Below are 23,045 nucleotides of genomic sequence, written 5' to 3'. Positions count from 1 at the left end.
TTCTTCTTCTTCTTCTTTTTCTTTTTCTTTTTCTTCTTCTTCTTTTTCTTCTTCTTTTTCTTTTTCTTTTTCTTTTTCTTCTTCTTCTTCTTCTTTTTCTTTTTCTTTTTCTTCTTCTTCTTCTTCTTCTTCTTCTTCTTCTTCTTCTTCTTCTTCTTCTTCTACCCCCTCTGATCATTTAGGCAGGAATTAACCAGCTAAAGCTCTATTAAAATCTCACACACAGGCCTTGCTTACACCCAGTCATCATTGCCTTTTCTGCTACTGTGCATTACCAGCCACGTTGACGCACCGTGTCTCAGTTTGCAGTAATAATAAGGAAGTGCCCCCCCCCCCCCCCCCCCCCCCCCACCGGGATGCCCTACTTGGCTGCCATCAACACAGAAGCTTGCTTTGGTAATGAAGTGAGGTCTCAGCCTTCCATCTCCCATCTAGTTTTGAAGAGTGAAGGAGCAGTAATTGGTGTACGACCTACACCACCGACAGCACTCATGTCCCCGTCCTACGTGACATTCCCATCCAATTAAATCTGCGTCTACACACACACACACACACACACACACACACACACACACACACACACACACGCACACACACTCAATATTATCATGGCTCTCAAACTTCTTTTCCTGATCGTTTCTCAAGGTGCCTTTTCAAGTTTACACGGGTGTCGTACAGCATATCCAAAGTTTTTGTGCTTATGAATGTGTCTGTGTGGCCAGATTGTGAGCCGAGGTGCAGAGGAAGGAGGCTTGTGCTCTTAATGAGTTCACTTTCAGGGATTATGGGTAAATAGGTGCGGCCAGTGGATGGATTGCTCTCTGTCAACTAAGGATTAGCTGAAGGTGACACCGAGGCGGCAGGTCTGTGTCCGTATGTGCTCTTATAGTTGTGCTGTGTGTTTGTGTGCATCCATGCATTGTGTGTAAAAGTATGTCTGTTATTAGCCTGAAATGTGCCGTAATCCACCAGAGTTAATGAGATGTGTGCGAGTGTGTGCGCTCTCCGACAGCGATGGCGGCGGCGTGTGTGTCTCCTGACTGACCTTGACTCCAGTCTGTCAGATGAGTGCGCTCTCAGGCTGTTCACAGACTCCATCAGAGCCCCAGATGTCAGCTCACGCAGTCGGTCGGATGTGTGCACCTTAAGCAAATAACCGCGCAACAGTGCCGCTGCCCTTCAGGAGATTTAGGGACCTTCCAGAGTTTATGGCTGAAGAAGAGTTTCAGAGGTTAAATCACTGGTTTCACAATCTGACAGTCAAAGGATCCAAAGAGAAATCTGTAAAAAGAATCAAACAAGGTTGGTAATGTCAGCAAGTTTTTATGAGTGCATGAAAGTGTAAAGAAACATTTTTAAGAGACATTTTGAGCATTTAAGGTGCTGGAAAATCTTGATAACTCACTTTTAACTCTTCGATGCATGAATTATGAAATCTTCAACCATGATTTTTCTAGCAATTTTTTTTCATTCATCGTTCGGTGTGAATGAAACAAATTTCACATTTACGTATTTTTTGTAACATTTCATTTACAAATTATTTATTACGTGTCCACATCACACAAAGCTGTGAACATTTAAATTTCCTTTCTGAACTATTTCTGTTGAGAGTTTTAATGTTTAAAATCTGTTAGGTAGTTACTGACAGCAGCTACGTTTAAGTTTCACTTCCTGTTCTGACTGAACGCTGCTGCAGCATGGAGGTGTAGTTCTCAGTCATCCTGGACATGATCATCCTGAGCGTTTTAGCTGAAAACAGCTGGACCTTTCTGGATATGTTGGAGACATTTAGCCTCTCATCCCAGAGGCTTGTTCCAGAATTTGGTTGTGGTCAGAAACAAACACACTGGTGGTGCTGCAAGTCTTTTTCTTTTTATCTCCAAAACATGTTTTTGTCTAAATGAAGGTGATGTTGTTGTTCATAGAGTTAAAATTCATGTTGAAGTTAAGAATATTTCATCAAGTAGGACCCGTGGTTAGCTGGCTCATGTAAAACATGTCATGTCTTGAAAGAATCGGAATCGGGAATCGATAGGAACCGGAATCGAAACAAGGAATTGGAATCAGAATCGTTCGAAATCAAACGATGCCCAACCCTGTTTATCGTTATTCAAATTCAAATTCAATTCAAAGATACTTTGTTAATTCCAGAGGGAAAATAGAGTTTCAGTACACACAATTCTGAGATCAGACATACATACATAGGAGTAGGCACATGACAAGAATTGGTGACTGTGGTCATTCGCAACCCTAGTCGCGCTAACCTTAATAGAGATCAGAGGGTTTACATGAGGATTGGTTCAGGTGGAGGGAAAAAAGGCACTTCAGAAGAGAGATATAAGGAACCAGCTTTCGTCAAACTTTTTGACAGGTCTATTGTTTTTTGACCTTTATGCCCTTTCCCCCAAACCACCTTACGTCAAACTTGACAGGTGTATTGTTTTATGACCTTTTGTGATATGATCTTTAATGACCCTACATGTCAAGAAATGAACTGATGACTATTGTGTAATGATGCATGAAGTTGTTGATTGTAGTCCCCTTTTGCCAAGATGTATATTGATGATCTGCTTTGATGTATTCAATCTGCACCACTTTACGTCAAGTTAGGATTGATAACTCTATTGTGTTAGGTTACCTCACCCCACAGTTCCCACATCCCCTCCGTTTCATACATAATACCCCACATCCCGCCCTCCAACCCTGCTTGCCTCTTTAAAAGCTCTGATCCATTTCAGCGGGACAGACTGAGAACGTATCAGAATGGTGAAAGGTCGAAGAAATACCTCTAAGAAAATGGTGAAGCAAGAGGAGATGGATGACGTGTCTACAACCGATGCTTCAGCCTCTACCCGAGAGGAGAAGGAGGTGAAAGAGGAGAGCGTGAACACGCCGTCGCCGCTATCACAGACCTTGCTCTGTGAAAAATCCATAGCGATCCATCAGCTGCCTGCAGGGGGTGGTGCTCCCCGCAACTCTACATTCTACATGTGTAGAGTTTAGCTTCCTCCTTTTGGCGGTAAAGAGTCCTTGGAGCAAATATGGCCGCTGGAACCTTACGGCTATACCGGTAGTTTTGGGTACCGGTTCAGCCATGACACTAAGGAGCTGTGTTTAATCCTTGATGTGGCTGAGGGCTAGAGCTGTAGCGAAGCCTCGATGACGTTGACGGCTCGATTCTAAAAATTTGTCAACGTCTGATCCGGTAGTCGACACTAACTTCTCCACCAAATACCGAAGACCCGGAACAATGTCCATCCGCTACTAGATTCCTTTTTGCCTGCCTTCGTCTCCCGGCAACGGACAACAACTTCCGGGGTCAGATGCGCTGCTTCGTCTCTATCGCAGATGTGGAAAATCACCGGGAGCGTTTTTCCCTTCATAAAGGAGCTTCTTTCAGACATTAGGAGAGCTGTTTTTGCTATAGAGAAACCTTAAATAAACAAGCGCGTGTACACACACAGGTGCTCACATGGTGCTCTCAAAAGTATGGGCTTGGGCACGTTAAACACAGGTCTTAAGACTATGGTGGGCACTTAATGCACTGTGATTTATTATCATGATTTTTCAGTTAAGCAATGTTGATTATATATTTTTTCATCAAGTTGACGCAGTGATAGCTAGATCTTGTGGTATTGTTGTTGTGTCCCATTTTTTTTTCTTTTTCTGCAGGTCTAGAAGCAGACTCATTGTTTATTTTTGTGGACCCCCCCCCCCCCCCCCCCACCTATTCTTTTCCTTTCTCTTTCACCTCTGTCTCCGTGTCTGGTCGGAATTACAAAGCACTCAATAACAATAACAATAAAGTTTTAAGTATCAGGCGTGACATTAAAAGCAGAAGCTTTGATGCGCCACCTGAGAGTAAATCTGTAAGGCTTGTCACCAGCATTCAGACATCAATTCTGCTTGCTTCACAGCCAGATAGGACACGGTAAAAAAAAAAAAAAAAAAAAAAAAAGGAGAGCTGTTTTTGTGGTAGCCGTCTCTCCTCCGTGCTGGTCTGTTTGCTGGGTATGTTTGGTTTATTTAAACTTGGTAAAGCTACTGTTAGCATTTTTGCTAACAGCTTCTTGCGTTTGGATAAGCTGTTACGTTTTGGTTTATGCTAAGTAATGGCGAACAACGGCAACAAGAGTAATACGATATCTAAACAGAAGAACAAGAATAAAGACGACGTAAAACATTTTATTTCGACACGTTTCTTGATAGGAACTCCCAAGAAGTGTAAAACTTTTTTTGAACTCTTACCGTGTGGAAGAGAGTTGTCCATGACGCAATGGCGACCACCGGAGCAGATGTTCTGGCGGCTAACAGTCACGTGACAAGAAAATAACGGATTTAAGGGAGAAATGTCCCTGAATTCTACTTTGTTTTTTGATTGCTGATTTTGATCAAACCCAAAGTACAAAAAGTGATTTCAAAGCTCAAGTTATGCATCCACATCAAAGCAAAGTAAAACATTACTTCAAATGAACTTCACAGAGGTTTTACATTTTACAGAGTATGGTGCTAACATGAATAATGTGAAATTTGCAATTTCCCCACTGAGGGACTATTAAAGGTATTCTTATTCTTATTCTTAAAAAAAACACGAGCATATCGACAACACAATGACATCATCTCAACATGTCCACCTTTTGAGCCTTAATGTGGTCCCAGGCTTTACCTTTCTGTCACAGTCCTTTAGGGTACTATCCTGTAGGTTTTAGTTATCTTTATTCTCCATCGTACCTCATTCAGATCATCCTGACTTCATCAATAATTCTTGAGTTTTATATATTTCGGCTGCTTTTTCCAAACGTCTCCATATTTGGTTAAAACGTACAGTCAGACGAGCTCAGTTCCCAAGCCTTTAGGTGTGGGATTCACTCCTCAAATAGCTCCAGAATAAGTTTAAATGTAATTTTTTTTGCGACTTCTGCTTTAGCGAAGCGATGCTCTCTCCTTATAACCAAACATTAACCTTTCTGAGTGGCGCTGAGTCATCCCTCCACAAAGTAGGACTCGGCGGATTTCAGCATCAGACATTGATTAGCGACCTAGGGAGAGGGAACACAGGTACCAACAGCTGTCATACGCTGAGGAAATCAACTCGGGGAACAGAGGTGCATACAAACGAGCTGGAATTAGTTGTCACAAAGCTGCTGGGTTTATTTTCCTGTCTATTTGCAGGGAGCTGCATTTTGTGAAACAGAGCGTGGTAAAAGGTGGGTTTGTGCAAGTTACTCGTGCCACATGTGAGGACGTCTGTGTACACAAAAGCACCAGCAGGGTGAACCATCCGATTTCAAGTTGAATTAAACACTGCAGCTTTCCAATCACTGGTGTTGATTTAACTTCTAGCTGGAAATCCAAATCAGTGCTTTGTTCTGGGATGGCTAGCATGTAGCGTAAACAAAGAGAGCAAGTGATGCTTGTGTTTAGTAGAAATGTGCAGCACGTGTGAGTGTCGGTGAGCGGCGTGAGGCTGGAGGTGTTGGGAGCAGGCCTCACAGCTTCTAGGATGTGCTCAGACACACAGATGGCAGCTGACACGACACAGATCGACTCGCGCCGTCCTCCACTCCTCCTCTCCGTCCCCTGTTTACCGCCACACTCCTCGAATTGTCGGATCGATGCCCGGTTAGGTGAAAAGGGAGTCACCACGAGTAGCTCAGCTCTGTGATCGAGGGCCAGTTTCCAGAAAGGTTCAGCCGTTTTAATATTTTTACCTGAACTATATAAAATACTTTATGTTCCTCTTCTGATATCACCCCCCCACCACCTAGCTACTAATGAACATTCTGGGTAAATGTGAAAAATGTTAATGCAAGCAAATGATGCCAAAGCATGTGTGCAAATTGTTTTGAACGCCCTCCAGGCTGGAGCTGATTCACACAGCGGCCCTGTTTTCTTCCAGCCAAATCACAAGCTCTCAGTTCATTACTTCTGACAGGACACAGAGGGCTATGAGGGATTGATGCGCTCACATACAAATACCCCCCCCCCCCCCCAAAACTCTCGCGCCTGTTCCAGTGGCATTATAGAAACCAAATTAAGCACTGCCGAGCATGGCGCTGCATATGGATGACTCCATCCTGAAGACTTTGGGTTTAATGACGCCTGCTTTGAGCAAAATGCTAATATCAGCAGGCAATAAGGCCCACAACAGGAATGTCAACACCAAGATGGTTTGCAGGTATAATGTTTCAGATGCACACATAATTTGTTTTCTGCTTAATAGTCGAGGGATTCGGGCTGGAGCTGCTGTGGGTGCAGTGGTTTTACTGGAGCTTGTTCAGCACAGGGATGCAGACTTTTAGAGGCTTTAATAAAATCCATCCGTCTGTCCGGGGTGCAGGGATGGCAGCTCTATGAGAGAGGCCATAACCGTCCACTCCCTGGCAACCTCCCCCAGCTCCACTGGTGGGAACTGTGAATGTGAATGAAACAACTGAGAATTATACAAAAACGAATGTCAATTAAAACACATAAGGATATATAATGTTGACTCTCTGTCACAGGAACCCCAGGTGTTTCATGGCCAACGTGGAGATAAGATTCCTCCAGCGTGTCCTGGGGTTGACCCGGGAGCATGAAACACCTCTTCTGGGATGCTGAATGTGGAACGGATGCGGTTTCCTTACGACTGCCATGCGGAATCATTGAGTCCTTTCAGAGCGTTCAAACCACCTGTGGTGCAGTGCTGATCTGGATGCGGAGTTCTGGAAAGTTTCCACATGGGGTTTATTTCTCCAGATGCCGCATGCGAAACGTTATGAAGTTAAAGAAATTACATGAGCCAGACAGAAAGTGAGCTGTGGAACAGTGATGAGGAATATTTTTAAATGACCAATAGAAAAGAGCCTTTTGGCTATAATTGAGTAAATTTACATTGTAAAATGTTCAGTAATGCACTTTCCCTCTAAAACGCATACAAGTTATTCAGTCCAAAATAACACTTGCGTTGCATTATTTTTTCTGACTTTTGTTTTATTATTGACAGGAGAATCAGTTCATATTTTATTGTAGCTCACTTTATTTTACAGGTATATTGTTATATGTTTGATATTAAATTTTAAGTTATAAGGTTTCTCTTGTGGGTGCAGATTTCTGGAGACGTTCAGCACATCAACCGTAGTCTGTGTGAATGGTCGTCCACCGGAAACCAGATGCTGTGCGTTCAGTGAGTCAGAATAAGACAGAACTGTAACATTAGTTTTACTTTAACTTCTACTGAACTATAACAGGACTTCTACATTTATATGTGAAGCAGTTATATTTTATTAAAGAAAACAACTCATGTAGGTGTTTTTAAAAGGGTGGCGGGTAACAGTGGTGCCCCCAGAAAAGTTTTTTAGGGTGGCCATGGAGCAAGAGAAAATTTTGGGGTGGCACGCTAAATTCATCTTCATGGCGACTCTGGGAACGTTTAGCCTGTAGTAATAAAATAAATGCTCCTTTATTGATTTTTATTAATATGGCATAAAGAACACTGGTCTTCCCTGGGTGTGGGCAATGGGATGGCCAGCAATGTAGGGTGTCAATGACCACCTCTGGCAACCCCTTAGGGGTGTCACTGATGGTTAAATTAAAAAATGAAGACAAATAAAGAGATTGCTTGGAGAAATTCATGCTTTTGCATTAGAAATTAGAGTTTTTGGTATAAGAAATTTTGTTTAAAGAGACTTTTTCATTACAACTTTATCTAGATATCAAGTGTAGCAGAAATCAACATTTTTTTATATTCTCAGTTAACTTTATCGGGATCCACACTGATAGGTTTTTTCCTGTATTTAATGTACCTTTTTGAGGCCTAAAGAACGTTGCAGGACATGATAAGTATTTGTTTAAACGAAAGGTCATCGATCTTCTTTGATCACATTTTAGAGTGGTGAAGAATGGCCTCTGTGATCACCCAACTTCCTGAAACAAGATGAAGGTCCAACAATACGTGTTGATTAAGTTACCCCGGTCAGCTGATTCTGAAGAATGTGAAATTGTGAGCATGAATCTCTCATGGTGGGAAGACTGGGTTATTTGAAAGAGCCACAGTGCCATCAAGTGGTTAATGAGTGAAATACAAGTGGGTGTGACCAAGACCGTTTATAAAACCAGAGTTCAGACCTCATGGTGGCAGAACAAAGAAGAAAAATGCCTTAAGCAAACCTCTGCTGGGCTATAACACCTGGGCCCAGCAAAAGATAATCAACGCTCATAAAAGTTGTTAAGCCATTAGCTCTCAAAAGTTACAGTAAACTCAGACCTCCGTTTAGTTTTGTTTTTCTACGTGAAACCGGAAGTCTGTGTGGCCCGTACGGAGAGATTTCATATTAAGAGTTAAAACCAATTTGGAACAGTTTTTCTTTATTCGACTATGTTTGGGATCATTTTGATTCATGGTCTGAATTCCACATTTTCGGTGCCGTTGAAGCGAAGGAGCCTCAAAAGTCAAGCCACTCCCGGGGAACAAGATTCTCCTGAACTCAACAGACTTCGTCGACCAACTCGGGGCCAAACATCCTACAGGCCTCAGTCCTCGGCACTAGCCAAGACCCAGGCTGTTTCAGCTTCTGGCCACCCTCTGGCGACAAGGGGAAATGTCTGTGTTTCGTTTCATTGGCTGACTTTCACGCTAAGCCTGGTTATTGAATTCAGATTATCAGAGTTTCTGGCTTGTTTATTTCGATCCAAATTCACGTTTAGCTTTGAAGATTTATCATCTTTTCTCTGCTACCACACACACACACACACACACACACACACACAATCGCTTTGCCCCTTTTAGAAATTATTCCCCATTTTCCTATAATCTTGGTGTCACCAAATTTCCACTTTATTGCAGATCAGTTAATCCATATCACTGCCATAAAGCTTTGGGTTAACAATTGTCTTAATTCCATGCATGAAACAATAAGCTGTGTTTGGTCCTTTTTGTCCATGCCTTAACTGGTGTTTGTAATAAACTTACAAAACGTAAATAACGCCTGATCATTGTCTAGCAATTCTCGAGAATAATCGGCGCATTCCATCAAGAATTCATCCTTTAGATTAATTATATGCATAATATAAGATTATAAACAAGCTAAATGTTGCTGCTCTAAACTCGGTTTAAACGTATGAGCGTGTTTCTCGTTTGTGAGCTCGTAGCTGCTGCAGCGTGATGCTTCTCTGTCGCTTAATGGATCTCTTTGTCAGTGTCGAGGTTTATAGAGTCTACGTCTGTTTATTTTTTTCATCTTCCTTTCTTCCTCTATAAATAGTGTCATTTATGTGTCTGGGGAAATTATACATGTCACCATCTCAGTGACGGGCAGCCCATAGATTGTTAATGATCCCAGATGTGATGAAGAGTAGGAGGAAAAGTCTTTCTGATGCTGCTGGTGCTTCCTCAATGGTTACATCACATCTGATCTGGCTTTTTCTGCCTTTTTAAACAAATTATTTACTGTTATTTTCATCTGTCTTCCCTGTGATTTCCAGTCCAAGGTGTACAGGTCAGCATTTACATCAAGAGACATCTTGTTGGTCCTGATGCTGGTCAGCCATCATGAGTCAGATCCATAGAGGAGTGCCTTCCCTTTGGTGTGCGGTGTCCATAGGGGTGGGGCCTTGGAATTTCAGACTGGTTGGAAAGTGTTGAAATAAAAATTAGCCTCATTGATTCAGCTTCTACTATTGTCATTGTTGCTGCTGATGCTTAAAGTTAAAGTTAAAGTTAAAGTCCCATTAGTTGTCACACACACAGGTGTGTGTGCGAAATTTGTTCTCCGCATTTGACCCATCCCCTGGGGGAGCGGTGAGCTGCAGACACAGCCGCGCTCGGGAACTATTTGGTGGTTTAACCCCCCAATCCAACCCTTAATGCTGAGTGTCAAGCAGGGAGGCATTGGGTCCCATTTTTTCAAAGTCTTTGGTATGACCCAACCAGGAGTCGAACTCCTGATCTCCCAGTCTCAGGGCGGACACTCTACCACTAGGCCACTGAGAAAGGTGGCCCGCGTGATGATGGAGTGCAAAGTAGTGATCTGTTTAATGAAACGGTACCAGCACATCAGAATTCTTTAGAGAAACTAACCTGAGTCACTTTGGGCCTTTATTAAATTTTAAAGGCTCAGTGTGGACATTTTTGTTTTACCCCCCCAGAGACCCACGGTTGTAATATTACAACATCGGATTTAAGTCTACAAAAATAAACCTTCCCCATTTTTTTTCTTTTTAAAACCACAATTACATTGCTAATAGGTCCTATTGTTCAGTTCTGCAACACTATTGGCTGTTAAAATGTGTAAATAGGCCCGTTTATCTTGCCTCCTAGAACAACATGTGAAAGGTTAAAAAAAGAGTTTGCAGTTGTTTTCTAAATTTGGGTTTCTGGGGGTTAAGAGACTTAATAATCCTTTCAATATAATTATCAATATAATTATGTTTCAAATGAAGTGTTTAACTTTAATTAGTATCAGAGGTGCCTTAAAGCTTTTCACCAGCCTGTATACAGGGTTAGGGTTTGGTACCATGGGTTGGACCACGCTGAACACAGACTAGGGTACTGGGACTTTGGCTACTCTCCGAGGGAGGAGACAGGGCCGATAGGAAAAGTGCCAAAGAAACAGTTAAAACCCATTAAAGCTGAACTCCAAGATACATCATCTTACTATTGGTTTGAACCTGTTTCAACAGAGGAATTAGTCAAATTGCATGCTGACAAACACCAACTGGAGTGTTGTGTAGAGTAACAGCTTACAGAGGGAAAGCATGCAAAACATGAACATGTGCTTTAAGAACCTTGGATATGTGCAGAAAACAACAGATTTAGGACCACCAGGGCCTGCAGCCCAATTAAAGATCCAGTCTCCTCCAACAGCGTGAACAACCTCGGACATAAAGCTAATATCACTCAAGAACAGCTGAGGGGAGAAAAGAAAGTTAAAATATTAAATAAATTAGACTTTCTTAAATTTCAATAATCAAAAACAGACGTGATTTTAGTTAAATATAGAATATAAGGGATGCTGTTGTGGAAGGGTACCAACAGGATAGAGTGGTGCGGTCAGCATCGAGGCCAAACTCATTCGCTGCATTTTATTTGCCTCCTGAAGCTTAGTCCAGCTTTGCTGCAGCATGCTGATTGAGGTCTTCTGCAGCTGCCCCACAAATCAGGATTACACACACACACACACACACACACACACACACACACACACACACACACACACACACACACACACACACATCTGGCTGATGTCACAGAGCAAATGTAAAAGCAGCCTTGCATAACAGTCAACACGTTATTGTATCCATTCATTTTTTATTATCTGTGACTCAGATGTACGTTTTCCTGGTTAATGTTACAAAGCGAGGGCTTGGTGGGGGGTTGGGGGGGGGGGAATCAACTCACTAGCATCATCACCGAATGGCTTATTCTTAGCTCGTGAAGCCCACCGTTTCACATGACGCACATTGAATTCAAGGACAGAAAATAATTCAGGAACATAAATATGTGCTGCTTCTGTTTGGTTTTTTTTATTTATTCGAAACCAAAGACACTTTAAGGAGCTCCAAAAAAGCAACAAGTCCAAATTAAATCAAGTGCAGATTTGAGCCATTCAGCAATTCAGCAGGCTGTAAACTACTTATTAAAAATAAAAAGTTGACCCAGGACACATTGGAGGATTATATCTCCACGCTTGCTAGGGAATGCCTTGGGATCCCACTGTTGGAGCTGGTGAAGGTTCCTGGGTAGGGAACAGCTTGAGCCTGCCTTCTGGGGCTGCTTCACCCACAGAGAAGTGGGCGAAATTAAATGGACAGAGAAGCCAGAGGGTGTGGACTCGAGTCACATAACTTGGACTCGAGTCATTATTTTAATGACTTCTGGCTTGACTTGAAACAATCTATAAAGACTTATAACTTGACTTGGGCTTTAACACCAATGACTTGTGACTTGAATCGACTTGCATCTGTTGACTTGATGATGACTTGAGCATATTTGATATTTTAGCACAAAAGTGGCACGACATGAACAAAAATCATAAATCATTCTTCGTTCGGGGTTAATGTTGTACTGCTAAATGCAGCAGCGCTTTGTTTATAATACACTTCAGTTGCACTTTCTGCTTGTTTGAGCAAATAAATGAAACTTTAAGAAGCTTTATTACTGGAATTTATTTATTATTGTCATAAATTGAAATTGGACAGATGACTTGATTATGACTTGAAAATTCAAAGTTAAGGACTTTGACTTGAGTTGGGCTTCCAGATCATTGACTTTGGACTTGACTTGGACTTGCTTGTCTTTGACTTGGACTTGACTCAAGACTTGACTGGAAAGACTTGTGACTTACTTGTGACTTGCAAAGCAGTGACTTGGTCACACCTCTGAGAGAAGCACATAAAAAGTATGAATGTTTAAAAAATACTGGACCAAGCACTAAACCCTGAGGAACTCCTTGACTAACTCGGGTGCTGGAGAAATATTTAATATTTACCTGACCAATTTAGACCAATAACAGATAAATACGACTTAAATCAGTTTAGTTCTGTTACTTTCAATTGCAGGTTGAGCTGTAAAATATTCAAAGCAACGAAATACAACTTTGAAAGAAAATAAAGCTTCAAAAGCAAAGCAACTTATCTGTTTTGTGAAAACTGTACGTAGTGTGTTGATGTGTTCTACAGTGTTCTATGTACAACACATCAGCAGGCCATGCATGAACATGAGCTTTCTACTCTTCTGCTTATTTTTAGAGAAGTCCTCTGATTCCTCGCTGCTGCCATAAATACCGCCATCTAATGTTTATTAATCTAGCTCTCGATCAATGCTCGCCTCTGCTTTCTTTTGGCTTTTGTTTGCTACAGACTACGGTTCCCAGCTGTGCTCTAATATGCTTCAATTGTTTCTGCAGAAAACAATATTTCTGTGAGCTGTTTTTGGAAGGATTCCCTTCCTCTGGAGGAGCAGCTGGGCTTGTCTCAGATATGTGATGAGGCTCTTGAGCTGATCATAACTCTCTCAGAAGTTTTGTAATTCAGCCTCAAAAATTTGTCTTGAGCAGAAAGTGACTTGAGGTCCCCTGCAAGCAATCCGAGTGTGAAACTGTGCTGCTCTGATCTAAAAGATTATTACAGGAAAACTAGAATAAAAAATGAGGTATTTCATGCTGAAATGCAGTTTGAATGCTGACTGAAGCAGAATTTTTCTCAAATTTAAAATGTGATTTTACAAAAACTATAAAACAAAACAAAAAGCTGAAGCACACAAAAATACCTGAAAGTCTGGTGATTCATTTTAAAATTTTAATGAAGTCCCTATACTGAAGTATGCAGAGGGAGTAAACATTTGAACAGCACAGGGTTTTGCATCATATTAAGCATTCCACGTTCATTTCAAATTAGCTGAAAATGTGCAGAAAAAGTGGAATAACGTAAAAAGTATGCATTATGTAAATACCAAACGTTAGAGCCAGCATGTCTTGAATAAGTTGATTATTTCAATAAATTGTTGAAATTTCTAAAACAGTGTGGAACTAGTTTGGAAGAAATCAAAAGAGGAATGCTGAGTCAGCATCCAAAAAAATAAAATCTAAACAGAAAGAAGTGCTTATTTTACTTAAGTTGGGTGCGATTTGAATTTCATGACGTTATAGTCCACATCTAATAAATAATTATCGCAGATAGGGCTGCAACAAACGATTATTTGGATAATCGATTAATCGGATGGGGTCTCGACACGATTAATCGATTAATCGGATTACATGGGGAAATTTTTAAAAACTGCTAGGGAAACGTTATTTCTCTCCTTCCTTCACTTTATTTAACACAACATTATTAGAAAACAGTTCAATAGCAGAAAAACAACATGCCATCACCTAAATTGTCTTATAAGGTGTATAGACAGAGACCCTAAGCTACATCTTTCTGTGACCTAAAATGCTTGGTCCAAGTTAAACAGCTTAAGGGCAATTCTCATCTGTTTTGTTTGATCTCATCTGTTGACATTTATTTTAAATGTAATTAAACATAGGCTGTGAATTAATCAAAATTGATCACTATTTCCAAAAATGACTGAAAAAATACCAAATAAAACAAAAGTAAATGAATGCCATCCTCCTTGCGATGATGCCCTGGGCAACTGCCATAAAGTCACATCAAGAAATGCTGCTGATCATTCCAATGATCCCAAATAGACTCACATTAGGCCACATGAAAGCAACTGAACCCAAAAATATATTAACCAGTATATAACTGCACTCTCACACAACACGCCTGCAGCAACAGTTAGGACTCCTCCCTCCCTTTTAAAAGCGTTTTTGCTTCTGAGGACATTGTGGTTGTAAAACCACACGCTAGTAGTCTGGCCCCGGTGTGATCAACCAGTTTCTGCGGGAATGTGACGGCAGAACCAGGGCCAGATTAACACTTTGTTGTACCCTGGGCAACAATATTCAAGGGCTCCATCATCACGACCCAAGGATCACCATAATGTGGTCACATACAGAATATTTTACTGTAATATGCAGTAAATATACTCAATACTTGAATGCCTGACAACACGTAACCCGCCCAGAGTAACCTTTGACCCACCTCGTGTGGACTGACCAATGAGGAGAGGGTCTTAACTTGAGGCCCTCTCTTCATTGGTTAGTCTGCATGAGACTGACTCTCAACTGACGTTCAAAGTCATAGGCAGCGAAGCGTCTCTGTGCAGTGCAAAAGCCCGGGTGGACAGTTTGTTTAATGTAGGGTGACCATATTTCCATTTCCAAACAAGAGGACAGGGGATCTGTGCCTATGACGTCACACTATGGCAACGCCACACAAACCATGTTGGGACCCATTTTTTGTAAGAACTAAATTAATATCAGATTCTGCCAATTAAAGGGCTCTAAAACAATTCATATGTAAATATTTTGCATATTTAATGCAAAATCTAATTTTTCTGCTTTAGTGCTGCAACAAGGTTTTATTAATAATAAATTATTATACCTTTTGTTTTACTACAGCATCAGTAAGCTTCCTGTGCACAGATTATTAAGGATGCTTGTTTCAGCTGTGAGATTAGACGATAGGATCAATGAAAAAATAAGTTGTCACACACTCCATGGAAACTTTCAGAGAATCCACAAATAGTGGCTTTCAAATGGTTTTGTTACTTTTTGCAAGTTTATAAAAGAAGCAGATGAGACAGCATGTCTGATAATTTAGTTTTTCATCTGATAATATTAGAACATGTCAGTAATGTCTGAGGGGCTTTTATAAACACTGTATAACTAACACTACTGGAGAGGGCATGAATTACACAGAGGCTTCTGGGGAGCCCAGTTATTGGGGGGGGGGGGGGGGGGGGGCATTTTGCCTTGGCCCCCAAAATGTCTTGAAACGGCCCTGGGTGTGTGACTGAGTTTTGAAGGTGATCTGAATTGTATCAGATGTGTAAATATGACATGTGTATAACTTATTGTTTTTTATAGGTAAAAACGTGTAGTGGTGATAAATCTACCTACATTTTACTTTTCAACACTTTGTTTTGTTTTCTTGTTTTTATTGAACTATTTTCCTGTCCTGTCTGTCTCTCATCTTCCTGCATCTCCTCTAAACTCTCCAGAAAATCTGTTGCCTGGATTCTTACCTTTTCACCTCATCAGTTACTTTTGAGCAGATCAAAGGGATCTCCTGACCGAAAAGTGCAGAGCGCGTTTTCGATGCTGCGTGAGGTGACATCACCACAGCACAGGTGATGAGCTCCGCAGTAGCGAGCTTCAGGCACAAATAAGACAGAAAATAGAGAACATGTGCGGACATGAACGATCGTGTGCTAATTATAGTTTTTTGGTTGCGCCACTTTGAGAATGGACCGTGCGCTGGAAGCAGCTGCCTGGATCGCTGTGCAACAATGCCTACCGGTTCGCAGCAGCGCAAGTCTGCCGGCTCTCCCTCGCGCTGATCTGCCGCTACCGGCTCTCCCTCACGCTGATCTGCGGCTCTCCCTCGCGCTGATCTGCCGGCTCTCCCTTGCGCTGATCTGCGGCTCTCCCTCGCGCTGATCTGACTTGCTCTGGTCTGCGCGCAACGGCGGGCGGGAAGGGGGGGCGCTTTTGGAAGAGTTGTGCGACACAACGAATCGATGACGCAATTCGTTGCCAACGCTTTTAGTAATCGATTTTCATCGAATTTATCGATTCGTTGTTGCAGCCCTAATCGCAGACATGGCGCGTGCGTGGCCTCCTACTCGTCTGGTGACTGACATATTAAGCTTATATTGGCTTTCATTAGCGTTGCTCAGGGCAGGCGGGCAGGCAGGTGGAGGACTAGAAAATCCCTCTGATGTCAACATAAACAAACATGGCAGGTGCGACTGCATCATTTCCACAGCAACCATCCAATTTCACCTGTGGTCCTGGAACACTGTGGCTCTCATCCAGTCCGGTCACGAGAGAACAAAGGCCAGGCCGATGCTAGTTGGCTCCCGTGCAGCAACACAGACGCTCTGCGTGGACTAGCCTGGTTCTAAGTGATGATTCTGATTTGCCAACATGTCGGCTCTCCGTACGAGCAGGAGCTTTCGTTTTCTTTTGAATCCACAAGACATATTTGAAGCAAAATCTGCTCTAGAGTCGGCTCGCTTTGTTTCATTCACAGTTTCTTCCTCCGTCCCTTTTCCCATCAGTCCTGTCTTTGTCTCTGTCAGGCAGCATAAATGCACCCAATCCTGCGTCGTTTGCTCGGCTGTAATCCCGCAGCTGTATTTTGGAGATGATTGTCCCCGCGTGATGAAACGCGCCCTGTCAGGAGCTACATGCGATTACGAGGCTTCAAGCAGAGATCAGTCATTGTGTACAAACATCTTTTTCATTTTTACAAAGAAAATCTTGATCGATGTCCCGAAACACCTTGATGGATAAACTCCTACAGTGACTCAGCAGCAGTGAGGAAAAGACGAGACACCTCTACACAGACACGCTTTGTTTTTACAATCGTTTCATCTTCCTCCGTCTTGGAGGAGATGGATTCATATCCTTTTAGTGTCAGTCTTAATATCATGGTCCGTGTTAAGAGCTTGACGGTGAATTGCTTGAGTAATGAATTCAATCAACGCGGTGACCTCTGACAATCTGAGACGCCGAGTTTCTTCTGACCTGCACGTGTTCATCTTTAGAAGAACTCCTGGCCCTTTGGGCTGAATGAGAGCAGCGCCGTGTTTACATTAATGGCCTTTTGAAAGCCCTGCTGCAATGATACGCCTCCTATTGAAAAGAAGACTCCATTTCCTATGAAGGTATTATTATCTGGACCTCACTTCTGTCTTTGTTCTCTACTTTTGAGATGGGCTAGCAGAGTCTGCACGCATTGATCAGATCAGAATATAATATTGTGTGTAAATTATATATATATATATATATTTTTTTTTACACACAATTATTCAGCTGATTATATATATACATATATATATAATTTACACACAATTATTCAGCTGATTATATATATATATATGTGTGTATATATATATATATATATATATATATATATATATATATATATATATATATATATATATATATATATGTATATATATATATATATATATATATATATATGTGACAGTGTGAGTGTCCTGTCACAATGTCCCGACTGATCATGCGCCCTGGCTACTTGGCCAAGGGGATGTCCCTTTGGCTGACTGGTTAGCGCGTATGACTCTCACCTGGGAGTCTGGGGATCGAATCCCGCCCGGGCCCTGGTTTATCCACCTTGCCACATATATACATATATATAATTCACACACAATTATTCAGCTGATTATATATATGTATATATAATCAGCTGAATAATTGTGTGTAAATTTTATATATATATATATATATATATATATATATATATATATATATATATATATATATATATATATATATATACATATACATACATGTGTGTATATACATATATTTTTTTACACACAATTATTCAGCTGATTATATATATATATATATATTCAATTCAAATCAATTCAATTCAATTCTTTATTTCACTCAAAGTTTAAATATACAAACTTCAAATCAGAATATAAGCATTCAAGTGAAATAGGGGGAGGAAGAAGAAAAAATCTTATATGACCTACCCCCTTTAACTAAGACAAGATAAATAACAAAAAGTACAAAATAGCCTTATACACAAAAAATAAACCGCTCTCTTACTTCCACAAATAATATCACTACTAAAACATTAATCCTCCATCCTCAACTTACCAAATCATACGATTTTAGCATTTTATCTTTATACATTTTTTTGAATTGATCAGTAGTTGCACATTTTTTTAATTCATCATCCAGGTTATTCCATATATATATATATATATATATATATATATATATACACATACATGTATATATATAAATACATATATATTTACATGTATATATATATATATACATATATATAATTCACACACAATTATTCAGCTGATTATATATATGTATATATAATCAGCTGAATAATTGTGTGTAAATTATATATATATATATATATATATATATATATATATATACATATACATACATGTGTGTATATACATATATTTTTTTACACACAATTATTCAGCTGATTATATATATGTATATATAATCAGCTGAATAATTGTGTGTGAATAAACCACCTCTCCTGATGCCACTGCTCATCTAAATTACACGTCTAGAGGTTTATTTCCAATGAAAGTGATCCTCTCCTCCCTTAAAAACCACACAAACGTAACCCTACACCTTTATGTCATTTAATATGTGCAGATCTCTGCAAATCAAGCCTCTGCAGTTTTGCTCAAACAGTCTTTTTAGCTCAGTCGTGGAGCTAAACATACTGCTAATGTAACATGAAGTGGCTCCTTTGGTTTACAAATTAATCTATGGCTGGTTGGAACCAGGCAGAAGGCAGATTTAGCTCTAATTGATCACTAATGACAATAAGTCTGAACCATGATATGAATGCAGTAAAGCGTTTGTCAATAGCGTTGAGGTTTTGTGTTTAATGACATCGGTGGAGGTATTAAAGCAGCACCAATAATGAAACTACTCAGCATCCTGGATCAGAGCTCTCTAGAGTGAGATTGTGTCTGCGGGGGTCTGCCTCACTTTGTTCTCCCAAACAATCACAAACAGGATCAATGATAACCGGTTAACCGCATAAAGGACAGGTTTTTATGTTTCAAAGACAAGTGGTCAGACTAAGACATCTGATAATTCCTTTTCACTTCCAACCTGTCAGGGTTCACATGTATGCATCATCATCGATCAGGCATCTATTAACAAGGCATAATCAGAGGGGTTAGCAAACAGCGCATGCATCTATAAGGAATGGACCCTTATAGATGATGAAGCATTTTCTATATAATCATACTGTGGGTTACTGCTGCTGGTACCGCTACACTGGCCCCCCGCTCTAAGATCCTGATTTCAGAGCTTTCTACGGACTAGACCAGCATGCATGAGGTAACTTTTACATCCTCGGGTCACCAGCAGGTCCTTGTGGTGATCAAGGCCGGCTGGTTTTGCAGCATTCTAAGACCGAAACAACTTTTACCTGAAACTCCACAACTTTTTCCTTCTCTTCATGAAAAAGCAGCTTTTGAATTAATCTTTCCAAATTTGTTTTTGGGAGAATTCTACGATGCACAAAGTGAGAAGTTATCACAGACCTAATTTATTTATGTTCTAATGCTATGGACTATTAATTAGAGTTTCTCTGTCAAAATCAGCTGAATAATTGTGTTCATCACCTCCGATTCAGGCGTATCCTGTTGGATTTTATTTACGCGACACCTTACTGCCATCCACCATAGGGGGCGCTGCAGCCCTGGCAGCCTCACACTGAAACCAACTGCGACTGGATTTGTAACTCGATCTGCTTCTCATGATCAATTTTTATTAATTTGGGGGTTTTGCGTAGGGGGGGGGGGGGGGGGGGGGGGCTCCAGAAAATCTCCAGAGGGAATTTGCTCACCAGCAGCCAACGTGGCGTAGCGAAGTTGTTTTTGTGTTTGTTTTCCTGATGGTGACCAGCTGCTTCCAGCAGTCCTGTTGGACTCTTGTCGGTTGTGTAATCAGCATCACTCAGCACCGTCTGACCCTTGAATTTACGCGACACCCCCGATGTTTAAATTCACGCAACACCCCTGATGTGGTGTGAGGGGTAATTACATCAGCTGGAGACTCAGACGCGCGTGTTTGTTACGCCGTCTCAGCACTTACTCCGGTGTGTGTTCGTGTTTAAACAACGCTAATTGGCACTTGTGAGTGTTTGGAGTCCACCTCTCCTGGAGTGGCCTCTTTGTCACCACCTTCCCAGACTGACAGTCCATTTAACCCCCCCTTCCCTTCTCTGCAGCAGTTGCCAAGGACATTATCGGACCCCCGAGGAGAGTATTCCCAAAGGGTAATTCGCCCATCTCCTCTTGCACTTTATCTAAAAGCCTTCTCACTAGAAGGTTGATGCAGCTAGTGCTCCCTGGTTTCATTTAAATTCAGCCCGACATCAAATGCCACAGGAGCTGCAGCAATAAATACTGTTACACTAGCACATAAAAGAAAAATAAAAGACACCTGTGGCCTAATGAAGGTTGTTGATCCCAGTGGAAAAATCCAATTAGAAGAGAAAAAAGCTACTTTTTAGGTAAAAGTCTGCTTTTTCTGAGCATCCCTCAAGTGTTTCAGGGTGGTGGTGGATGTCCACAGGATGCTGGCAACAGACTTTCATATGAAGACACTAACCTTGATTAAGGTTTTGTAACGGAATAGAGTGATGTAACTATCTAGAGTTGTATTTTAATACACTGTAAGTAGATCACTTGTTATAATCAGAAGAATAGGCTGTTTTTATCATCAGGGAGTTTAATTAAACACTCTGTATTGACTTTGAGACAAGAAAGGAGAGAGAGTTGGGATCGTTTGAGAATCTTTAATTTCTTAATTATAAATTCTTAACAATCTACCAGGACTAACTCTGTGATGGATGAAAATGGATTTGGATGTTGTGTTGGTGCGTGTGTGTGTATGGTTGGTTCAGACTCCTTAGGCTGACGTCATTGAATCTGGTAGTCTTTGTTATGACTAGATATCACGAGGCTTATAAAGTGATGACATGAGCTGCTATTTTGCCGTGTACATACCCAGTGGGGGGCCTCCCAGGTAGATCAGGAAATGCCAGGTCCAAGAACCTCGGATGTGTACTGGAGCTGTCGAAGCAGCGGTCGCAGCACGTCAAAGCCCGTCTGAAGGGTCGACCCCGGTACCAATCGGCAGCGTCAGCAGGTGCTCTTATTTTGAAAGGATGTCGTCTGGTTGTTAAACGACGAAAATCTCCAACTTCACAGTTCTTAGTTTAAAGAAGAAAACACATCTGGCCAGGCTGTGCTTCTCTTTAGGATGACGGTGAATAGAACTGAAGTCAAAATGGAACTGAGCTTAAAATGGCGTTGCCTTGTTTTATATCTCTGAATTGTTGATAAGTTTTAGTAAAGCGGATTGGACACTTTAAGTCAACAAGCCAGATTCTCCTGCGGCAGCCGAAAGCTCTGATTGGTTGGAACAATGTGTCATGTGTTTCTATGGAGATGAGGATCAGTCTGTCTGTGCAATAGTCCTGTTTTCATTAAACACATAAATCATGACATCTTTATTCCACAGATCATTCACTTGATTATTATTGATCAACATATGTTTTGCTTAATTTTTTTAATCACAAATAAAGTACTTCGATTAAGTAAAAGCGTTCTTCTTCTCCTTCGGACTCTTCTCCTGGAATGTAAACAGTCTGAGGAACACCCGACCTTGGCGTTTTCAACACGGGTGTTACTGTGCACAGGGGCAGCTGTGTGGAGCTGAAAATAATGAACTTCATAACCTTACAGTTTGCTTTAGCCTGAATGGATGATTTTAATCACAGATCCTGGATCAGTTTGCGGCTCCTTAACGAAGGCCCACTCCAGCTGGAGAGCTGTCGGCGTGGCGCCTTTGATCAGCGGCCCGTAGGCGCGGCATTACACCGCTAGCACACAGCGCTAATGGAACCACAAGTCAACACACACACATCTGCATGTATACACACACAAAACACAAAGGGAAGAGATTTATAGTTAAAACGCACACGTCGACTTGACACAATCCAGTGAACTGGTGTTTTGTTTTTCTTCGGCTCTTTGGGTCTTCATCTCACCACGTCTGTTTGTGCCTGTTTGAGTTTTCAGCTTGAAGTCTCTGCCAAAGAGCGCTCATTGAGAAAGGTCCAAAACTCTGCGCTGACACGCAGCCCAACTCTGGAGACTAATGGCTTGTAGCTCCCAACATATGTTGTTTTGTGTAATTGCTTTAATTGCTGTCATTGTATGTAATAGTCGGGCTTTTTCATCTTCCCTGGTGGTGGAGGCATTCGGCTAATTATATCTGTCAGCTCTGCAGCCAAACCCCAGTGTTTCACCGTGAATTCAGAGCAGAGGGAAGTTTAAAACCCGAGTGTTTCTGTAACCTCTCGGTGTGTGACTGTTCCATTATCTAGTCGATATGAACTTGTCTGAATCTTGACCTCCCTGTTGGCTCGCCGCCCCTCTGTTCTTCTCTCTGGTATAAATCCAAGTAAAAGATGTTTGCTCCTCTGCAGGTATGACACCATAATCAACACGTGGGAGACGGTTTCTCCTCTTCCTAAGCCGGTTCATTCTGCTGCTGCCACGGTGTGCGGAGGGAAGATCTACGTTTTTGGGGGTGTGAACGAAGCCGGGCGCTCAGCGGGTGTCCTGCAGTCCTACTTACCGCAGAGCAACACCTGGAGTTTCATCGAATCACCCATGATAGGTAAGAGAAGCTCGTAAACATACCAGATTGTTTTTGCAGGTTGTTTTAAAACGTTCTTATAAATTATTCAGTCATGAAATGCTCAGAAACCCAAGGAAAGAACCTGTTTTATTGATACATAAACATTTTTTATTTAAAGGGACTGTAAGGAAGTTTGAATTTTTATGCTCGTGATCACCACTCAGGCCTAACGTGTATCTGCAGCTTCAAAAGAAAGCTCGTGCATGAGGTGTA

General features: G+C 41.3%; 1 protein-coding gene across 7 annotated transcripts in view; it reads left to right on the top strand.

The window, feature by feature from the left end:
- Positions 1–23,045, top strand: part of LOC107378123 (kelch-like protein 29) — a 404,331-nt gene that overhangs the window by 361,782 nt on the left and 19,504 nt on the right. For all 7 annotated transcript variants that reach the window (XM_070545020.1, XM_070545028.1, XM_070545022.1 and 4 more), the window contains one exon: positions 22,618–22,811. In XM_070545020.1, coding sequence (XP_070401121.1) covers positions 22,618–22,811 — 194 coding nt within the window. The remainder of the gene's footprint in view (positions 1–22,617; positions 22,812–23,045) is intronic.

Source organism: Nothobranchius furzeri, chromosome 2 (assembly GCF_043380555.1).
Source record: "Nothobranchius furzeri strain GRZ-AD chromosome 2, NfurGRZ-RIMD1, whole genome shotgun sequence".
Classification (NCBI taxonomy): Eukaryota; Metazoa; Chordata; class Actinopteri; order Cyprinodontiformes; family Nothobranchiidae; genus Nothobranchius; species Nothobranchius furzeri.
The sequence above is the reverse complement of the archived record's forward strand: the minus strand, read 5'-3'. Positions and strand labels throughout refer to the sequence as shown.